Here is a 12,829-nt window from a genome sequence, read left to right as displayed (position 1 = left end):
AAAAAAGATCGAGCTATTTGGGTTTGTTATTTAGAAGAAAGCATGTGAATAATGTAGAAGTCAACCTGGTGCAATATTAAAAAAACAAAGGAAGTTCTAAAGTTATACTCGTTTAACATAATGTTTAAGTGACACAAGTTGAAATGATCTTCTTTACGAAACAACACAAACATAAATAAATCAGATTTATCGTGGTATCTTTGTTTTATAAGGAAAATGATATATGCTACCCTTAGAGCTGCATATAAGAAGCTAAAAATAGAAATAATTGACAATAAATAAACATTTATTACACCGATTCACTCGTGAATTGTCGATAAATTCACAACTAAATACTAATAAAAGGAAGTATATTAGATGCTTATATGACCCATCATATAATGAACCAAAGTTTAAAACTTATTAAAATTATGATAAATTGGAAAACTAACAATTAAAAAGTGAAAACATTTTTCTTTTGTTTTGATTTTTTGTTTTAAAAAAAAAACTTAAAATTGAAAAACAAAAACAATGTCAAACAAGCCCTAAGAAGAGTTTTTTTTATTTATTTTTTTTATTACTCCGTATTATTATTATATTATGGTAAAATACGGGAGTGTCCTTCTCATCACAAGAGGGGTAAATAAAAAGAGGTTGGAATGGTCTATTTTGGGAAATTGATTTTGGCACACCCTTTATTGATTTTGGCACACCCCTATGTGAGAAGAGCATAGAAAACTGTGCTCTCACATAGGGGTGTGCCAAAAGCAATTGAGGGTGTGCCAAAATCATTTCCCTCTATTTTGTCATGAACGTGTGTGAATTATTAGGTAAACAATTTTTTTTTTTTTTTTTATTTATAGGATTTGATTTGCTAAATAATGTTGATATAATGTACTTGTAGTGATTAGTGAGTCATACCTTTGGAAATATGGTATGTTTAATGTTTCCTATCTTATTATGTTATCTTAACTCTTAAGGTTTGTATATACATATAATAAGTACTGATGAATAATAAACAATAAAACAAGTTATGCTATTAGCCCTTTTACCCTTAAACAGGAAGATGGTTAATCTCATTTTTTGCCCAAGGTTGGCACATACAATGATACAAATGATACAATTCACCTTCGTTTATATTTATTATACGGTTGAGCTATTTGGCGCATACTTAATGGGAGATCTCTAGTGATCCAATGAAGTTTTAGAAAGACATAATACTATGAAAATTTATCTGAGATTTTCCAACATCGATCCCGAAAATCACAAAGGTATGAATTTTGCCTTCATCAAAGTAATAATTGTCTGTTCTACTCCATCTGCCTAGAGGTGATGGTAACTCAAATGAAACTCATAGTATACAGTCATAAACCCTCATTCAGCTCCACTGTCGAAACTTAAGCAAGGAATTAATGAATAACATGAATAGAAAAACAGAAGTACAGAACATACTGTGTCATGAGTTCATGACTTGCGAGTGTAGAATTGTAGATGAACAAAGAGTTTCGTAGTCAAACTACGTACCATCTTATTTCTGATCCAATTCAATTGTCTGAAGTAATAATACACGCAACAAAATTAAGCTTTGCTAAGCGGAACTCCAGCATCAAACAACCTTTATTCACTCCATACATACTGTAAACTAGACCTCTGTGAATCATTTCAAGATCCAGTCTCACCACAGTTCACTTTACTACAATGCCGATATTCAAATTACCTCACAGCTTCAAGGAGACTTGTACCAGCCCCATGGTTCATCAGAAATATCACTAGTCACCTGCTTGATATTTAAGTAATTCTCGATACCCCTGTAGAATTTACAAAGAGTATACATCAAGGAGGAAGCATCGTAGCAGAAATCACGATTCACTGTGAATAAGAAAAGAGAGATTCTGTTAGTGTAAGCTTACCATTCTCCAAGTTCACGTCCAAATCCACTACGCTTGATTCCTCCCCATGGAGCTTGAACAAAGCATGGTTGTGAGCAATTAACCCAAACAGCTCCAACTTCTAGAGCCTGCATAACCAAACAAATAAGGAATAGACAAAACTTGCAGAGCTAAATCTTGAATCAACCAAGAAAACAACATGGTTTACTTGACTGGTACAATTATACTTACCTTAGTTACCCTCTCACATCTTTCAAGATCTTTAGAAAACACAGCAGCAGCTAAACCATACCTGGAAATTACAAACTAAGATCAATACAAGGAAGAGTTTCTCTAAGGAGGCAGAATCATTATTTGACAAACTTACTGTGTATCATTTGCCAATTCAATGGCTTCATCTTCAGTACTAAATGTTTTAACACATATGACAGGACCAAATACTTCCTCCTTCCATATTTGCATGGATGTGGAGATATCAGTAATAATGGTGGGCTCAATAAAATACCCTTTCTTCAAATGCTGTACAAATACATCACAGATTCAGGCCTCGTTAGTCATTAGGTTTTAGCATTGCGCGGTTAGCTTGAAGCAATAATATTACTAATTAAATTATCAGTAAATAAGTTGGGTTTGCAAGTTTAACAAGATTATAGTATGAACAGATTTATGCATAGGGATTTAGCATGTAAACCATTTTGCTTCTAGTACCCAAAATGAAAAAGAAAAAAAAAGGTAGCATTCTGAAGATTATATTTTCAGGGGTAATATGCTGAGTGTGTTCCAAACATTCATATTAGCATTTAATTTGATGCTTATCAGATTCCAAATAAACTTTGTTCTATTTAATTTAATGTGCAGTTCACCAAATAATTCTATTTTTGTACTCAGAAACAAATTTATTTTACCTCAGGGCGGGAGCCTCCATACAAAATAGTTGCCCCTTCACTCTTTGCTGTTGATATGAAATTCATAATTTTGTCGTACTGAAGCAAATGAAGTAAACATTAGATGGTTCCGCTGGCTCAGAATTGTAAAAGCTAAAATTAAGAAATAAGCCACAATACCTGTCCTTTACTAATAACAGGGCCAAGCCGGCATCCTTCCTCAAATGGGTCAGAAATTTTTATGTTTTTTGTCCATTTAACCATCCTATCAACAAATTCGGTTGCAATACTTTCCTGTAAAATGATTATTGAACAGATAATTCCAAAGTCAGAAAAGGATCCTTCTTAGCAGACTTGTACATACTTAGTAATGAAAATCAATACCGGTAACTAGTTAACGTCAATTCATCAAATTTCTTGCAAAATAGGATGCTTACATGCACAAGAAGTCTAGACGTTGCACTACATATTTGACCATTTGTCCAGAAAACGCCAAAAATAGTCCATTCAACAGCTGCTCAATTACAAATTTCAATATGTTAAAAGATGGAATTGATTAAGCTTCTCTGATGAACAAAGGTCAGAAAAATTTGATTCTGAAATAAAAAGATATATTAGATACTAAAAGAACCAAATTTTGTTTGATCTTAGATCAACTAACCTGTATCAATATCAATATCTTCAAACATAATAATAGGACTTTTACCTCCAAGCTCTAATGTAACAGGCTGCAATCAAGTTAAGGTTAGAAATGGGGGCACACAAAACATAGAAAGAAGATTGAAATTTTGGCTGAACTTCTCTACCTTAACTAGCTGGGCAGCAGAAGCCATAATCTTGCTGCCAGTGGCACTACTCCCAGTAAATGCAACCTGTTTTATTCAAAAATATGGTCACATTTAAAACAATATGAATCACAAAAAGTTTTTAAAAGGCAAAGCTTGTGGGGGGAAGGTAAAACCTTGTCAATATCAGGATGAGATACTATTGGTGCACCAGCATCAGGGCCTAATCCTGTCAAAATATTCAACACACCGGGAGGAAGTCCCACTTCGTTACAAACTTCACCAAATTCTAGACAAGTCCTGAAAGCCATACAATTTGTTATCTGACATTAGCATTGACTGTTGCATAGAGAAAGCATGTTTATATAATAGAGCTTTGGTGAATAACATACACAGATGCCAACTCTGACGGTTTAAGTACAGCTGTGCAACCAGCAGCAAGTGCTGGAGCAATTTTCCATGTAGCCATTAGAAGTGGGTAATTCCTTCAGCAGAAAGAAAAGGGAAAACAAAAAAAATTAAAAAGGATCAGTAACAAACTAACAGTAAGCATGGCACAGCCAAAGGCCCCAAGCATTGCAATTTTAGGCAGAAGGAATTACCATGGGGATATTAATCCAACAACACCAATGGGCTGCCTGAGAACATGACTTTTAAATCTATCCATAGGCAGGGTGACTGGAGCCTTTTGTTTGGCATCCAGAGCTTCGGCTTGTCCGGCAAAATATTCAAAACATGAAGCAACATCATCCTAAAAAAATGCAATCGAAGCATGAAACTCAATAGGAATGCGGAGTCAAGAATCTAAAAGAGTATATTCAAATTGTTCGCTCACAATGTCCAACACTGCTTCATCAAATGGTTTTCCAGAATCAAGGGTTTCCAGCTTAACGAAATGATCTTTTCTTTCTTTTACCTGCAAAATAAAAGTCGGATTTAGGTATATATTTGACTAAATCATCAATTTTATTCCAATTTCTCAAAGAAATAAACCTTTCAACCAAAAATACACTTGAATCAGATATACATAGATAGAAAACAACTTGAATACTACAAAACAAATTTGAAAGTAACTAAGTCTTATAAGGGTCCAGTAGTACCCCCAAATTCAGTAATATTTAGCCCTTGACCCATTGTTGCTATGTCCAAGAAGTATAGTTAATGACTAAGATCAGATAACACTGAATTCTTTAATGACTAACACATGGTAGATAATAAGCTCAAGCTCAAACTACCACATATCCTACTTCTGCTGATCTGCTAAACCAACAGCTTAGCCATACCAGGAACCACAACTCAAACTAGAATATACGAACATCAACATGCCTGTGCCCCTTGATAACTATATAACATATGGCAGAGTTTAAAAGGTCATATACTCACTGCTCACATGTACTGTACACTATCATACCTCTGTAACTGCAACTGTTAGATAACCTTGAGTCCAAAAGGCATAAATGAACATGATATTTCCACAAGTTAAACTCTATAGTCCTCACTTTATTGTCATTTAAAGCATGAAAATAAGTTCAGATATGAGCCAATAAGTAATGTTATGGGGCAAAAGGGCTACCCAGGTCCATCTACAAAAAGTATAGGTAAGTTAAATTAAATACAATCAGTTGATTCAGTTCAGATACGTGAAACTCAGATCAAGAGAAATACACCCTTTTGTGTATAGAATAAGAAAACATTGCTCCATTTTTTAGCAATGCCGCCCTGTCTTAGAGGGTAGAAGGGTCAATTGGACAATAAAAATGGAAAATGAAACTAAATTATGTCGAATTACCTATATACTACCAGAATTGCGCACTTTGGCCCAATAACTAAGATGAACTCGAAACAATATAACTCCAAAAATATCATCCCAGCATCATAGAATATACAAAACATGACTGCCTATTTGCTTATACAATCCAAATTGGTTCCGCATACTACCACAAGAGACTAAATTCAGGAAAACAACAGTTTTACCCAGAAATGTCCATCTGATGAACTTATTTGACCTATATAAAGAACTCTGAAACATTAATGTACCACATTCAATCCAAAGAGGAAACTTTACCCAATAATAACACTTACTGTACATAAATTTCATTTCAAAACTATATGAAAACAATTATTTTAAGCACTTTTTACAGCTTACAGAGTTACAGATCAAATTCCCAAACCAAAATATGACATGCAAATTATGCCAACATCACCAACCCACAAATAATTCAGCAATAAAAATACCCAATTCAAATTTATCATCATCAAAATAAAAATAAACATCATACTTGTATAATTTAGTACTTTGTCAATCAAAAACATAGATTAAACTCAGAACCTTAGCAGCAATAGCACGCAAGTATTTAGCACGATGAGCACCAGAAGTTGCGGCCCAATCTCTGCCTTTGTTCCTCCTAAACGCTTTTCTAGCTGCCACCACTGCAACCTCAACATCCTCTGCAGTTGCTGCCGGAATATCACCTGAAAATACCCTTCAATTAATACCCACATCCCTAAAACATGAACTCTAGCAAACCCGCTAAGTATAAGCATTAAATACATTTCCTAAACGCGCATTTATTTAAAAATCCGTGTCAAAATCGCGTGTCAATCGGTCTTACTAATGTTTAGCTTAAATAAGTAATTAAAACACCCACTTGGGTATGTACTATTATATGATGAAACATCAATATTTTAGCTCATTAACTCCAATTATTACATAGAAATTGAGAAATTTATTAATTTTATTAAGAATCTAACCGATGATTTCCTCAGTAGAAGGATTAATGATGGGTATGCGATTTTTTTTAAGGGGTTCTCTCCACTCTCCATCGATGAAGAGTTGACGAACAGGCATAGGAAACGCCATTTTAGGTGAATTAACAAGAAATGAAAAGGGGAGGAGAGAGAAAGAGTGGGAAGCAAAGAGTGAGAGTAAAATAGTGTTGTTTATATAATTGAATTGAAGGTAGTACCAACTTTAATTTAACCATGACGTTTATGGACATTGATGAATTGACTCTTAGGATGGGGATGAATAATGAATTACTACGTGGCTACTCGTTGCATATATGTCCATTTTTCATGGGTCCCTTCTGATAATGGAACTTTTCTAATTTTTTATTTTCTCGGTTTCGTTTATTATGATATAGTTGACACCTTTTGACTTTGTACTACTATAATCTTGATCCGATTGTTTTTTTTATAATTATAATATGTGATTTTTTAGATTAATCTCAAATACCTACCCATTATGTACTAGTAATATATTTTTAAACGATCTTGCTAACGAGCGCCCCGGAGCGTTAGATAAGGATAAATTATATTGGTTAAAATGGTATTAAGTTAGGAATTCATGACAAAATCACGCGTCGTTCGGTGTAATTAATATTAATTTTACTCTAATATTTGTACTTTAATTCTCTTATCTAACGCTCCGGGGGCGCTTATTAGCTTTTGCCATTTAAAAGGTAGCTACTTCATTTTTTTTAGTGATTAATAATGCATGTCTAAGTTATATTTCACTTCGTAACATGTTTTTAAAATAAAAAAATTAAAATTAAAATTAAAAAAAAATTGGCAGAGAGAGATAACAAAGCTAGGATGAAAACCATAATAGGTAAATGACTAAATATAGATGTAGTAATTTGTAATTGTATTTTGCTAATGTCATACATCTATTGCCCCATTGGCTATTGGTTAAGTTAACGGAGGTAGTATATATCTTTAATAGTGTGAGTGTATGACCTGCTTTAAAGAATACTATGTATACGCGTATCTAAGCTAATTTATCCTCATATAATAATTGTTTCATAACTATACTCTTCTTTTTCTCTCCAAGGTTTTCAATATGTCTAGCTAAACTGCTAAATTGATATAAAGAAGGAATCAATTGTCTTGCATAATCCAATTAATCGGCTCATATAGCATAATCCAATTAATTGGCTCATATAATTAATCGGCTTGCATAAATTTTAGGAGATCAATTGTTCTTTGATTTTCTTTTCAAATTTCCATATGAACCAACAAATTCACTATTCCATAAAAGCATGCATATTGCTGTTGTTAAAAAAAAAAAAAAAAAAAAAAAAAAAAAAAAAAAAAAAAAAAAAAAAAACATGCATATTCATTGTGATTTGTCAGAATGTTAGAACTTATATGAAACCAACAAATTTATTTTTCCAAATCACTCTTTTGGTGAGATAGTTATAGAGTTGAGTAACATGTTAGTAGTTTAAGTGCAATAGATTTTAGAAGAAATATTTGATGTATGTGGCTGATACCTTCTTTAGTTATATTAGTGGTTGCAATCTAATGTTGGTGCAAGGCTTATTACAAATTACAACCATAAATCACAACGCTTTTTGTTTTGTTTTTTGTATTATTTTTCTTTTTCTTTCTTTTTTTTTTCCCTGAGAAAGTTTATGGACAAATGATGACAAGCAACTTGTTTGGTGTTGGAAACAATCGAATGTCATTTTCTAGTCTGGTGATTAAAAAAATTTGAGAGGCACCTTGGCCCCCTTATATGAAGTTATGATCAATATTCAGCATATCAAAATATAAAAGGAAAAATAAATTCACTTAATTTCAGTTCAATTTAGGGTCTGTTCTCTTACGTTGAAATTTAGTTCAGCTCAGCTTCTAATTTTCTTCTCTTATAAAATATTCAGTTAAGTTAAGTTCAGTTCAGTTCAGCTCAGTTCAGTCAATGAGAACAGGCCCTTAGTTCAGCTTCAATCACGTTAGGGCCTGTTCTCATTGATTGAACTCAGCTGAACTGAACTGAACTAAATATTTTATAAGAGAAGGAAATTAGAAGCTGAACTGAACTGAACTGAACTGAATTGAACTGAGCTGAACTGATCTGATCTGAATTTCAACGTAAGAGAACAGGCCCTTAGATTTACTTTAGTTCACTTCTTAATTTTCTTTTCTCATAAATAATTTATTTCAATTCAGTTCAGCTCCAATCAGTTCAGTTAAGCTCAGCTCCATTCAGAACAGACCCTAAATAAGACCTCGTTAAACAACATTTTTATCAAACTCCAACATTCAAAGTCCAAAATAATTAATAATACTCCCTCTATTCTTTAATGATCGTCTCTTATGGGAAATTTTCACGAAAATTAATAAACATAAATAAGTAATAAAAGTACATTCAAAAGGTAACTTTACATAGGGTATGTAAAAGAGTAGGGAAAGAAAGTACGAGTAATAAAAATACACGAAAAAACAAAATTTACATGAAAAAGCTAAATTTGTACAAATATTATTGCAAATTAGAGATAATTTTGGTATATATATATATATATATATATATATATATATATATATATATATATATATATATATATATATATATATATATATATATATATATATATAGTTGTTGGAAAAGGTAAATGGAATAAACATTATGGGACTAAAATTTGGTCAAAAGGGACTACCAGAAGGAAGGGAGTAATAAATATGAAGTGCTTCTTGTGTTAAATGAAAATTGATAAAGGTTTTTTTTTTTTTTTTTTTTCTTCCTTGTATTGCAAATCAAGCTAAGCTTCGTCAATGTACAAAATTAATGATACTTTAAGGGAAAGAGTTCATACAAGATGAACTCTAAACAACGTGTCCCATCTAGTCACAAGATGGGCAACGATATTGTTGCCTTTCTTAACTTGAGAAATATTAATGATGTTAAAAGAATATAACAGCCTTCTAATATTAACATAAATTAAAAAGTCAGGAACACAACCAACAATTGGACTATCATAGCAACTTGAAGGTCTTGAACCACTCCAAGTGCATCCGATCATCCATGGATACTTGGATAGTCATGTCTACGTTTTCTCTGATCTAAGCTAAACTTTAATAGCCACAATAACCAAGATGTGACATATATCACATTTTTATACAACAACATAAATACATAATACATACTTGTGTAACAACCGTAACAATAACATGGACTACATTTGATCTATGGATTAATCACGTCTACCTTTTCATATAGTCTAGGAAAGTAATTAATATCTTATTTCAAATTTTAAAATCCCTCTTAAAGGTGTTCTCTGTGATTTGCTTTATTAACCTAATGTCTTTAATGCTTAGATACATGTCATTTTAACTTAAATAAATGAGAGTCGCAATATGTATCATATTGAGAATCTTATTGATGAGTTGATGATTGTGTATTAGCCTATTAGGCTATTAGTTTAGATGTATTTTTTCTCAAAGTCGACCTCAAAAGAACCTGCTTAAAACCATCATTTAGCAAGCTAGCATGTTGGGCTATGTTTGGCATATTCTACTTTCAAGGGATTCACTCATCTCATTATTACTCATATAGTCTTACTCTCTTCGTCCTATTTTTATTTGAACATATTCTTTGTATTATTATACCAAGCTAATACACAGTCATCAACTCAATGTTTCTACATCTAATAACACGATGTTTAGCTTAGACTAAAGATTTAGGTCCCGATCTCTTTACCTTATTTTTGTTGAAGTGAAATTATTTTTACCGAAACAAATTACTACGTATTTGCTGAACTTAAATTATTTTACTGAACTTAATTTAATTTTACTGAAATGAAATTATTTTTGCTGAACTGAAATATTTTTACGGATTTTCTGTTATAATTCTTCTTTAAGAAAATTGAATTTTACTAAACTGAACTTATTTTTACTGAACTTAAATTATTTTTACTTAACTGAAATTAATTTTACAAAACTGAACTTATTGATACTGAACTGAAATTATTTTTATTTAATATTATTTTTTTTTAAAGTGAAGAGAACAGTTGAATTAAAACACATCAAAAGAACTTTCATTAAAATAAATTAAAAAATTGCTTAAACACCAAGAGCATTGCACAACCAGCAATACAAACTTTATACTGGTAATTGCTCAACTACAATAAGACAAAAACTAATTCAGCATATAATTGACACAATTAACTAGTTTATAATGTGAAAGCAAAATTCATGAATAATTTGTCATTGCATGGGAAATTCGAATCTTGATTACCTAGTATTAACATATATAATTGCAAATCAATTGAGGCCTAATTAGTCTTTGTAGAAAGATTCTTCGCCTAATAATATGATGATGTTATTATTATGATTATTAAAAAAATGAAAGCGTGAATAATTATCCTTCCTTTGAATTTGTATTTAATTTTATTTTATAGGAATTTTCATACTTAAACATATTTCCCTTTTGAATAGAGGCAAAGGAAGATAACCAATAAGTAATTGTAGTTGACCCATCAAGGTGGACGGTGGTTGTTGGCGTGCTGATGATTCTTATTGCAACTTTTTGTTATATGGACAACTAAGGGCCCGTTCACATTTATTGAATTGAGTTGAACTAAATTGAACTGAACTGATTGGAGCTGAGCTGAACTGAACTAAACAGAGCTGAAATTAATATTTTATGAGTGGGGAAAATTAAGAGTTGAACTGAAGTGAAATTAAGTAAATGTGAACAGACCCTAAAGCATGCATAATGTTAATTCAATGTTTCTTAGTATGAATTACATAAAATATTTACGAGGTTAAAACGTATTTTTTAAAAAGTGTTTTTATCTTTTGATTTAATGATTCAAACTAATTTTTGTTGACTATTATTTTTGTGAGTGGCAGTGATTAGAAGTTGTTTAATAAAATTAAGATTTGATCATAGTCAATAACTATTCAATAAGTGATAGATAGTATAAAAAAAATTGAAATATATAAAAATCGAAATAATCTGATACCTTACATTAAAATCTCTAGTTTCAATAGAAATTAAAATCTCATACTTCATATTTCACAACAACAATAAATAAGTCTTATATACATTTTTTTTCCATACTTCCTCGCTTTATATTGTTCCCCTATTTAAATCTTTTGGTAAGACAGTACAAGGTTGGTGTTAGACCGAGAAGAATTGAACCATATAAAATGGAAGGAGTATAAATATATTTGTGATAAAATAGATTATCAGGAGATTGAGATTTGCAGCAAAAATAAACAGAGAAAAATAGAAATAGATTTATACAAAATCGAACTTTTTACACTACGGTGTATTTTGTATGTATAAATGTATAATATACATTCATATGCAAAAAAAAAAAAAAAAAAAAAAAAAAAAAAAAAAAAAAAAAATAATAATAATAATAATAATAATTAAAAAAAAAAAAAAAGACGAGTCAAGGAATCTCAAATTACACAAAACTTGATCAAACAAATCGAATAGAATAAAGGTATAGATACATGTGAATAATCAAGACGATGATTAAGATCATATAATTACATGAAAGTAAGTTGTAACATACGTAATTTATAATCAATGTTTTTGGGTAGATTTTTGGTACTTGTCTTTGATCCAATTGAAACCCATTGAAGTACCCTGCTTGACCTTCTTAAAACCCGTTGAAGCAACTTCCTTAGTCTTATTAAGCCCTTCTTCGACCTTCTTCTTTGCTCCTCCTGATCCGTCGTTGTTGTTGTTCTTCTTCTTAGTCGTTTTTCCATCGTACTCGTGGCTACCATAAGCTGGTTGCGGATCCCATTGATCCGCCCACGACGTCTCATAACTAGAGTTCCCTGCCATTCTTTACAAAATTTATGATGTTACGAAAATAATGATGTGTTAAAAGGAGGATAGGATAAATAGGAGTTGTTTGTTGGTAAAAATTTGGTGTGTTCAAAGAAATTATGACACTTTTCTAAGCATGGTTTGAGAATTCAATGAGATTGGTATTTATATATATGGTGCAAATGTGGAATATTTCAACCGTGTTGAATGCCTTGCTTGGACCGCCGTTATACTTTACTTCGTATATTGTATTTCTACAATTAGTTAATATCGGTTATAGGAAACAAACCTAGCACCTTCCAACTTGCAGAAAATATTGCGTGGACCTGATTCATAATAATATTATTGTGAACCTAAGGTTTATGCACATGTAACTGACATTATAATCAACATAGTGACCCCTAATTTTAATATAGTAGCCTTATTTTTAACATAGTAACCTAATTTTAAAACTTGTGTGACCGTTAATATTATTATGAAGTTAAATTACGAAATTATGTTGAATAGTGACCTAATTTTAACGTAGTGATCTTTATTATTTATGACCATTATATTAAAATTTTCATTAGAAAAATAACTTCTTATAGCCTTTAATGTCACACTAACTCTTATTTCAACCTAATAAGCTTTATTTTAATATAGTGATCCTTTTTTATTAATAAAATAATCATATTGTCTCTAATGTTGGTGGTCTTTAATAAATTAGTGTGAAACAAGTCC

At 31.3% G+C, this 12,829-nt stretch overlaps 2 protein-coding genes across 2 annotated transcripts; both read right to left on the bottom strand.

The window, feature by feature from the left end:
- Positions 1-1,376: 1,376 nt before the first annotated feature.
- LOC110700461 (betaine aldehyde dehydrogenase, chloroplastic) lies at positions 1,377-6,501 on the bottom strand. The gene is made up of 15 exons (XM_021878003.1): positions 6,289-6,501; positions 5,867-6,009; positions 4,373-4,453; positions 4,140-4,288; positions 3,930-4,022; positions 3,714-3,837; positions 3,559-3,624; positions 3,414-3,480; positions 3,190-3,266; positions 2,933-3,046; positions 2,774-2,851; positions 2,236-2,387; positions 2,100-2,160; positions 1,890-1,996; positions 1,377-1,787 (listed from the first exon to the last, which is right to left on the bottom strand). The coding sequence occupies exons 1-15, from the start codon at positions 6,395-6,397 to the stop codon at positions 1,706-1,708; spliced, it is 1,503 nt and encodes a 500-aa protein (XP_021733695.1). The 5' UTR covers positions 6,398-6,501; the 3' UTR covers positions 1,377-1,705.
- A 5,212-nt stretch (positions 6,502-11,713) lies between these two features.
- On the bottom strand, positions 11,714-12,287 carry LOC110700781. The gene has a single exon (XM_021878379.1). It carries the CDS (start codon positions 12,122-12,124, stop codon positions 11,858-11,860), a length of 267 nt encoding a protein of 88 aa, XP_021734071.1. The 5' UTR covers positions 12,125-12,287; the 3' UTR covers positions 11,714-11,857.
- Between the last annotated feature and the right edge of the window lie 542 nt (positions 12,288-12,829).

The sequence above is a fragment of the Chenopodium quinoa genome, unplaced genomic scaffold (assembly GCF_001683475.1).
Source record: "Chenopodium quinoa cultivar QQ74 unplaced genomic scaffold, ASM168347v1, whole genome shotgun sequence".
Lineage (NCBI taxonomy): Eukaryota > Viridiplantae > Streptophyta > Magnoliopsida > Caryophyllales > Amaranthaceae > Chenopodium > Chenopodium quinoa.
Note: the sequence above shows the minus strand (reverse complement) of the source record. Positions and strands in the feature narration are given on the sequence as shown.

Bases quoted from the DNA above. Each gene is read 5' to 3' on its own strand.
- LOC110700461 (XM_021878003.1), bottom strand. From the start codon at position 6,397: ATGGCGTTTCCTATGCCTGTTCGTCAACTCTTCATCGATGGAGAGTGG. The intron at 3,047-3,189 runs GTAAGCATCCTA...ATCATTTTACAG, and splicing joins CGTCTAGACTTCTTGTGCAT to GAAAGTATTGCAACCGAATT. The intron at 2,388-2,773 runs GTAAAATAAATT...GTATTTGTACAG, and splicing joins ATGGAGGCTCCCGCCCTGAG to CATTTGAAGAAAGGGTATTT.
- LOC110700781 (XM_021878379.1), bottom strand. From the start codon at position 12,124: ATGGCAGGGAACTCTAGTTATGAGACGTCGTGGGCGGATCAATGGGAT.